We start from the raw sequence: 9,200 nt of genomic DNA on the forward strand, positions 1-9,200 counted from the left end.
AATACATTATTATTGGAATATGTTGCCTTGAGAAAGTCAATATATATATTTATAAATATATAATTAATATATATATAATATATAATATATATATAATATATATAAAGAAATTGGTATATTAATTTGTATAATTCAGATTAATTGTAGAGACAATAAATGAAATTCTTCTTTTGTCTCTACCAATAATACACTTTTAATTGTTATAAGTAGTTATTGTCCATGTGTCAGGGAATAAGTATTAGGGGAAAAACTTATAATTAAAGTGTCTCTATTAGGTTCTAGAGACAAGACAAGACAGGGGCAGAAACTTAGTTTGTCACTCATACTATTAGAGACACAATTATGTAAATATTTGTCTCTAGCATATTGGTCGAGACAATTTATGGCTGTAACTAATATATATCTTCAGTCTCGTTCAAACGGTCAGTAGCTGACTTTGGATTTTATGTTAAATCACCATTGGATGTAAATTCAAGGGTTGAAAACAAAATAATTCAATTTTAAAAAAATTCTCATCACCATTGGATATGTTAAATCACCATTGGATGTAAATTCAAGGGTTGAAAACAAAATAATTCAATTTTAAAAAAATTCTCATCACCATTGGATTTACATCTAATGGTGGTTAAATATTAATTACACAGTCAACTAGTGAATTCTATCCCGACTTTTATATTTCTACCAAAACCATTTTAATGGTACTCGGTGGTATACTGAGAATCCCCGACATGCACGTTTAATCACCAATTCTTTCTCGTTTAGATCATTTTTTCAGAACCGCATTCGATGAAAAGCACTAATTTACTGTAGTTAATCACTGTTTGGTAAAGCAGGAGCGAATCTAAACCTAACCAGAATAATTATTGGAAAAAATGGGGGGTAGAGCTCCAGCACCAACATATTATAAATAGCTACAAGGCTTTCACAGTTTCACTGCACCATCTTGCTAGCACAAACATTACAAAGTATCCAATTACTACAAGCTAGACTATAAGAGTTTCTCTATGGCGATTAAGAGCAAGTGTGTTGCTAGTGATGGCAAACGTGTTATGACCACCGAGGAGTTGAAGAAGTGGCTGAAGAAATTTGATACTGATAAAGATGGGCGTATAAGCAAAGAAGAACTCCGCCAGGCTATCCGCTCCACCGGCGGACGCTTTGCCGCATTCAAGAGCAGTCGTGGGTTACGATCTGCTGATGTCAATAAAGACGGCTACATAGGTGAAGAAGAACTCGACAGCCTTGTTGAGTTTGCACAGAAGCATTTGAATGTCAGAATTGTAAACTTTTGATCATCAGCTCTATATATATATAAGAATCTGTGTTGTATTTTCCATGGAATGAGTGAGTTTTAGATGCAGAATAAATACAACTGTTGCTCCACCAGGGTCAATCCACATGCTTTGGAGCTATGGTTTGCTTAGTATTCCCTGATTTCCCTCAATCCATCTATATAATATTTATATAACTGATTGAGCAGCTCCGTTGGAAACAGATAAAAGTTGCTGTTCGTACGGGTTCTTGCAGTAAAAGCTAAACAGTAGATCTTCGAAGGATCAGAACGCTTGTATAAGATTGGAAAATGAATTTACATCAGATATCGAAGTTCTGTACATCAGATATATGAGCAAATGCCTATTACCTATGTTGGTTTTTCGATAATATTTGCAAACTGACGTGGTCATGGGACTAATATACGTTAACTATACAAAATTTGATTTAACAGAAGTGAACAATGAGAGAAACTGGAGCAGGATAGAGGTGATACTGGTCTCACTGTTCTATGTACTGTCTTCCATATATTGCTTCAAGTATCAGCCATCTCAGCAAAAAGGAAGCGATGTAGAACTTCCTTGATCATATCCTGTAACTTCATTGGATGATGCATTGTCATTCTACAACCTCAGAGTGATTCGTAACTTCAGCGGTCATAACCGTACCGAGTTTCCGACAGGCTCAGCACATATTGGATTTTCCTCGACAGTTCAAGAACAAGTGTTGGAAAAGTCATCTGTTTGCATATCTAGAAAGGACCAAAAAGACTAAAAACTCTGGTTGACACCTCAACTGACATCAGCTGGTGGGAGTCTCCAGAAATTCCACGAATTAAAGTCCTCCTGTAATCAACAGGGGAAGAAAAGCACACTCAGATGGGATCCTCCCGACTTAGAATTAAAACTTGATGGCTGAAGAACAACAAATTGAAAACAAAATTTATTGCAGAATAAATACCTGCTCCTGTGAGGAGGTTGAGGTTGTGGGGGGAAACATGCCATTTACGAGAGCATGAAGGGAGGTATATGTCTTTGCATCAACACGGCGGTTCACAACAATCTCACCCTGCATTATCAAATCATCATAAAAACGAAAAGTTGACATTTGGCCTCAATGACAAATCTCAATATAACTGCTGGTTGTCATGAAGGACTTAATTACCTTGGGATTAATGATGAAGATTTTACCCAGGGGGATTCCAACCTTAAGGTAGCTGAATTCATCAGTATCTCTGTTTCCAAAACCAGCATAGAATGGGTTGCAATCAGAAGGGAACAACGATTTGATATCCTGAAAAAAGAGAGGAAAATTCAAGATATTTAAATTAAATAAATGGTGCAACTGGAATATTGCCAACAAACACTTTAATACTCAACGGTGATCCAGTTAAAGAACAAATATCAGCTAATAGTCCCACTACATCTGATTTATTACTTAACGAAAAATTCAGCAATAGACCACATTGCAAAGAATACAAGCAAGATATATCTTATGGAACCAATTAAACACCATAAAAAATATGGTAAAAGATAATGTAGGAAAACATGTCAATGTCCCAAATACAGAGGCAGGAAGTAAGGACCTCTAAGCATGCAATCTTGAATTCATGAGGAGCCCTCCGGATAACTGTGAAAAACAGGGCAAGCGTCAGTTCATGCATTATAAATCAAGTAGGATTCAGTCACGAGAACTCTATTATGGCATATATAGGCTACTTCTAAGCTCACAGAACATTGATATTTTGCTTTTGGTTGACATATGGTTTTCTCAAGTAACACATTAAGAAAAGAAAATGCTCCAAAACTCTACATAAAGCAGTTAAACACTTCAGTTCTATCATGAAAGTAATTGTAGCGGTGATTCAAACACGCACGAAAGATACCTAATTGTGGAAATTAGTTCCTATAACTCAGGTGGATACACAAAAACTCACCTTCCCGAAAAAGAGAAGGAAAAAGACCATCAGGAGAAATAACAACAGGGCCATCAGGTAGAGCCTTCCCATCCTGTTTAAATATGGAAACAAAGATAAAAATAATATGATAGTTTATAAATATTCTGATACATTAAGTATTTAACATGAACCAAGTACTGACCTGCTTGAGGTTAAACAGAAATTGTCGAGTCTGTGATGACTGAGAAATAGCGCGTGCACTCAAAAAAAGTACTTCATATCCATTTTCCTGTACCATATTAAAATTATGATCAGCTCCCCATGAGAAGTACAATATTTAAAGCATATTATATTTGCACGAGGCAATGGCCCCATAAATGAGACAAAACAAACCTTAATAGCTGAAAACAAATGTGTGACACCTGTTTGTGACCAATCTACACCAACCAAGGGCATGAACTGACCTAGAACGTCGGATCTGTATATGATGCAAATCAAGCAGATGAGGCAAATCAGAAATAGATCCTCGTCTTATCTTGTTAACCATTTCAGATCCTGAGAAATCTACTTTACTTCATACTTTTTGCAAAATGTAGGACAAACATGAGCTTAAAGAAATAGGATTATCAAAAACAATCTTACTTTGTGATTGTTCCATCCACATCTGAGATCACTATACGAGTATTCCATTTCCAAAGAAAAATTCTAGCATCAACCTAGTGAGCCAAAAATAATAAGGCAGCGCAGTAAGTATATCTGGAACAGATAAGATGACACACAAATCAAATCATAAAGTAATTAACTGTCAGCAAGAACTGACAACTTAGGTGTATATTACCTGTTGCTTTCCAAGCATTGCAGTAGAGAATGTGAAAGTTACTGTATTCTTCCCTTCATTTAGATTTAATGATGCCAGCTGCTCAGATGTTGGAGAGGTTTCCCTTTCTGTTTTCTTCATCTCCTCTGGTGTCAGCACAATGTCAATATTATCCACACCAACAGTGCTCTCTGGAGCATTCTCAGGACTTCCACAATCATTCACATTTGGTTGCAGAGCCTTTTGAGAATTCGCTCTTCTGAAAGCAAAAGGCCAGAGTTTCCATCTTCCACTAGGGGTAACACTTGCTTCCGATGGATCTCCTGTAATGTTTTTGCTCAATTTGGTCAACAGCTATCATGCCTCTAGGCCCTCAAATATTTGTCTTTTCCCCGTAGAAAAAAAAAATGAATCATTTATAAAACAATGGAAGCAGCTATGGCAATTAATTCTGACAACAAGCAGCTATGACAGGCCTAGAAAGGTACATCTATTAGGATAAAGGTTTCAGCATGAAAATACTTGAGAAGCAGATCATCCTTCAAATAGAAACTGTTTGCATATGGATAGCTTTGCATAAAGAAACTTGTGTGTGTGACGTTTTACATTTTGCACCATAAAGCCTGAGATCTTTCTGACATACAAAACATTGCAATTCAGGCAAAAGTCTATAACCAAGAAGAAGATGAATTAGTAATCAGTTATTACCAATTAGATTCCATGGACAGCCATTTAATCCGATAAGGAATGTAAAATTCTGTACACACTAGTGGAAAAAGATGAATGTAGTCTATTTCAACACACACACACACACACACCGATGCATTACAGTATCATTTCAGCAATGAAAATCCTGAAAATAAGCTATCATACATAGATACAACCAAATTTGTTACCTAGTGCAGGACTGCCAGGAACATCTTTGAGCGCCACCGTACCCTCAGCATCTTCAGTATCCAGCTCTACCAGAGGTAATTGTTGCTCTTTGTCCAATATTACACAGCTCAAATCATCTCTATTTTGCTGTATCCAGTTCAAGGTTTTGGCTTCTGAGTCCAGCGAATGGCTTAAAGGAGAATCAAGATCCAGTGCACTCAATTTTTCAGTCTGATGCCACATACTGGGCATCGACTCCACCAGCCTCCCAACTTCCTTATCAATAGCCATCTGATTTCTAGGGATGTCAACTGTAGTTGTTGTTTCCTTCAGTTTGCCAATAACTTTCTCAAAACCAGTTGAGGGGATTTCTTCAGTGAACTTCTCTGGAGACGAATATGATTCATAATTTGTACTGACTGCTGACCCATTCAATCCTTTAAGGTCATTTGGACTACACAATATACTAATTTCTCCATCTACACACTGTGAAGAACTTGAGCCCATGCATTTTACCTTAGCAGCATTGAGTTCATCAGAGTCGCTGAAAAGGAACTGTTCTTCCTCTAACATCCCTGGTGGTGGCACCACACTTGCGGCTTCAGTGATTTCAGAGCCACTAACATATGCAAAAGAGGGTTGAACATCATATGCAGTATCTTCGCCTTTAAATTCTTTCTTATATTGAAGTTTCTGGTCAGAGTTGCTTAACCCAGAAAGGATTTGTGATTCGATCTCAACTGAATCAGGCAATGCACTAACATGGACCATTTGACTACATTTCTCTGGAGTTTTTGCAGGCCCTCCAATGTCCCCATTATGAGGAGCTGTTTCAGGAGCCTCCAGTGGTTGCACCTTTAAGGCAATATTTCCAACAAACTGCTCTGTAACTGCATCCTGATCAAGAACACGAATCAATGAAAATAAAAATTCAAGTGTATATTTTACAATGAAGAACCTTAGTTGAAGGCGTAATTTCTAATTGAATAGTATTCCTGATTGCCAACTCATATTTGTTGCTAAATAAGTTGTATAAACATGACATAGACAGTCTTAAATAGTTTAAAGTCCCTTCTGTACTATTGCAAGAGATTCTAAGAGAACAATTACCTTTGAGAGCAGTTCAGTTCTGGCATGAACTGCTTCGGCATGAACACGAACATTTCCACTATCTCCTCTAGTAATATAAAGCTTTTCATGAGTCTGTTCGCTGGAACCATCTATTCCCACTACTGAACTCTCTGATGATTCACAGTATATAAAAGATTTAACTCTATCCGTTCCAACATCCTTCCTGGAAATGCCACAGCCAGGACTTACAATACCTTTGTCATCAACAACCTGTCCAACAAAATGCTTGCCTGGAAATGCTTCCACCTCTACTGAGTATGGAATTGAAGCACCCGGACCTACAATATTGGATACAAGTGCCTTTACATTCCCATCATTTTCAGTTGCTCCAGACTCATCCAATTCTCTGCATACTCTAGACACTATACCCGGGGTGTTTAAACATGAAATTAGACTAGCTTCCTCCACATAACTAGGTGGCTTGTCAAAGCCAGACAAAGGATCATTGCCTATTTTAGCATTACAGAAGGCGGTTGCCCCATGCAAAGCACAATCAGGTGGAGATGAACACACCCGGCGGTGCTCAGAACTAATCTGCATGTCTTCATCGGCTCCACTCTCCAAAATATCAGGACAAGAAAGACGAGAACCACCCTCTTTCCTGGTTTTCTTGGTGGCAAGACTAGTGGACCATTTTACCTCCAAAAGGTTGGCAGCAAACTCTGCACGATCCAAAGAATCCGCCCTTCCGACTGTGCTATCACCACCATTTGCTTCCTCTTTGACCGTCAGTCTCTCCTTCATGGACCTGCTTCCAAATATCCCGAATATCCGTGACTTCCGGGAATTAGTCCTGGACATTACCTTCCCATTGCACTTATCATTCTGATCGACCATCAAACTTTCAGCATCATAGTTGCAACTTTTGGACTTCAATGGCTGCCTCTTTTCTCGAGATTCCTCATCCGTCTCATCACTGGAAGACGAGGAAGGAAACAACACAGATTCCCCTTCTTCTGCACCAACCTCTCTAAGAAAGTAAGCCTCCCCTTTATTATCCAAATACATGTGGAAACTAGCTTCCTCTCCATTTACACAAATGTTCACCACCTTCTCCTTGGACTTCAAAACCCCTTGAAATTTTCCAAACCGGACATTCCACGCCGAAGACTTAAAGCTCCCATCTTCTTGTTGAACTACAATAATATCCACAGCTCCACCAAAAGGGTGAAAAGGCCCCGAGACGGTGTATACCCCTCTCGAGATGTACCTCCCTAATCTCCCTAACGGTGGATACATCCTCCCCTCTTTGATTTCTCAAACCACCCAATTCCCTAAATCTCGAAACTCAATCATAATTCCCAAAGCCTGTTGATTTCCTCAAGAAATCTTCAGGCTTATTACCGCAAAGCAACAAACTTTAACTCAAACCAACCGCCAAAACCACATCAAAATCCAATCTTTGAGACCAATCCGCCACACTACATTACAATTCAAGAACCCAAATGATCAAAACCCACAAATCAATCGTCCTTAGCTCAAAACAATCATTGCATGAATTAAAAACTATCAATATCCCGCTCAAGAATTTCAACCCCTTAATTCAAAACTAAGAAACAAACCAAGAAAGCAAGCATTAATCCAGATACCAAATCCAAACCCTGTTTCCAACAAGTTGTCTCTCTAATCAGAAACAGAACACACTACGAAAGACACAACCCAATTAAAAAAAGTAGGAAGACATTAGCGGTTGGCAGGTGCAGCATGTTCGGTCTTTAATCCTCATTAAAATCCCAACCAAACATAGCAACACAAGGATGGAGTTCCGTTGATATATCGAAGTATGAAACTGACCTGGAATTGGAAAAGAGGTACGGGAAGACGGAAGAAGAAGAAGAAGAAAGAAAGAAAGAAACGGGGGCCTACAGAGATATAAAGATCGTAACTTGGGTTTGTTTTCTTGGAAATCTCAAATGGAAACACGTTAGCAGCGTCTCCGTTTCGAAGTGGCAATATAGTTAGGTGGAGGTTTGAACTCACAAGGGTCCATTGACGCTTTTCTTTATTACGTCATTTTTTGTTTTGCCGCCATGTGGGTTCGTCTAAGCTTTTGCTTAAGATTAGACCCCTTTGGATCAATCCCATTATTATTGAAGAACCAAAGGAGCTGTATATTATCGTATGAGGCATCCACATGCCAGGACCCTATATGGGAAAGAAGGGAGACTTTATAAGAAGATGAACATGCGAAGTTGTTAAAAGATGGACTCAATAATTAGAATGCCTTGTAATTTCTTGTCATGTTATTATGTTTTTGTGTTTCTTAGGTGCAGAATAGAATGTTTTGTTGTTTAACAAATAGAGTTTTGTGCTTAAACAGTTGTCTATACGCATGTGAGTGATGTCTAATTGCTAATGAAACAATGGGAAATGGTTTTGGAAGGTGTGATTTTCGTTATTGAAACAGTATTATTGGAAGCTCGGTTGATATCAACAATGAGGGTTGTGGAAATGTAACGCGGTTTAAGAAATTGACAAATTGATCACAACCATGGTGAGGTATATAAACTTATGAGAAATTTTTAATACACACCCCTAATTTCTTAATACACGCTCCTTACTCAATACATCACATATTAAAATTTTCATTATACAATTGTAATACTCCAAATTTTCGGGTTCGAATTATATGAATTCTTGGAAATTATTAAACTTGGAAAATTAAATAAATCGCATTTTTTTCGCTTCACGACGATGTCAAAATGAAACATAACTGTCTACGGAAATTTTAATTGGAAAACGTTACGTTTTGTGACTTGGGAGTTTACTTCAATTTTCGTCGTTCGTTCCGAAAACTTCCTTCACGGAAGTTGTATAACTCGTCAATACGAGTTCGTGGACACGTCACGCGTTCTAATCGGACGTCATATGTAAAAGTTATTAACAACTGATGTTAGTTTCTGATATTGGAAAAATGTATAAAAGGGAAGTTTGGGAAACCCTAGTTTCCAAAATTGGAAACCAGGCCACATTTCTCTCTCTCCCTGCAGCCCTCTTGACCCCGACCCCTCCCCTCTCGAAAATCTCTCGGCAATCTCGCCTCACTGGCCTTCGTGGCCTTCACCGCCGACCCCAAAGGCACCGCACGGCCTTCAGCTCCCACCCTCGACCGTTAAACGTCTTCGTTCGCCGCGCCGAAGCTCCCTCGCCGAATTGAAGATTCTGCAACTCGCCACTGTCCAAGCTTCATCTCCGGCGACGCAAGCG

The 9,200-nt window shown here is 38.5% G+C and overlaps 2 protein-coding genes across 2 annotated transcripts; one reads left to right on the forward strand and one right to left on the reverse strand.

Moving 5' to 3' along the window:
* The first annotated feature begins 952 nt into the window (after positions 1–952).
* On the forward strand, positions 953–1,341 carry LOC126783617 (polcalcin Cup a 4-like). The gene has a single exon (XM_050509118.1). The coding sequence runs from the start codon at positions 1,005–1,007 to the stop codon at positions 1,290–1,292; it is 288 nt and encodes a 95-aa protein (XP_050365075.1). The 5' UTR covers positions 953–1,004; the 3' UTR covers positions 1,293–1,341.
* Positions 1,342–1,545: 204 nt separating this feature from the next.
* LOC126783603 (phosphatidate phosphatase PAH2) lies at positions 1,546–7,906 on the reverse strand. The gene is made up of 12 exons (XM_050509101.1): positions 7,788–7,906; positions 5,973–7,414; positions 4,883–5,759; positions 4,008–4,309; positions 3,812–3,885; positions 3,563–3,647; positions 3,372–3,458; positions 3,209–3,281; positions 2,858–2,901; positions 2,437–2,565; positions 2,233–2,340; positions 1,546–2,117 (listed from the first exon to the last, which is right to left on the reverse strand). The coding sequence occupies exons 2-12, from the start codon at positions 7,230–7,232 to the stop codon at positions 2,064–2,066; spliced, it is 3,093 nt and encodes a 1,030-aa protein (XP_050365058.1). The 5' UTR covers positions 7,233–7,414; positions 7,788–7,906; the 3' UTR covers positions 1,546–2,063.
* Positions 7,907–9,200: the final 1,294 nt, after the last annotated feature.

This window comes from Argentina anserina, chromosome 2, assembly GCF_933775445.1.
Source record: "Argentina anserina chromosome 2, drPotAnse1.1, whole genome shotgun sequence".
Classification (NCBI taxonomy): Eukaryota; Viridiplantae; Streptophyta; class Magnoliopsida; order Rosales; family Rosaceae; genus Argentina; species Argentina anserina.

Bases quoted from the DNA above. Each gene is read 5' to 3' on its own strand.
- LOC126783617 (XM_050509118.1), top strand. From the start codon at position 1,005: ATGGCGATTAAGAGCAAGTGTGTTGCTAGTGATGGCAAACGTGTTATG.
- LOC126783603 (XM_050509101.1), bottom strand. From the start codon at position 7,232: ATGTATCCACCGTTAGGGAGATTAGGGAGGTACATCTCGAGAGGGGTA. The intron at 4,310-4,882 runs GTAACAAATTTG...AAAACATTACAG, and splicing joins TCCTGGCAGTCCTGCACTAG to GAGATCCATCGGAAGCAAGT. The intron at 2,341-2,436 runs GTAATTAAGTCC...TTGATAATGCAG, and splicing joins TCTTCATCATTAATCCCAAG to GGTGAGATTGTTGTGAACCG.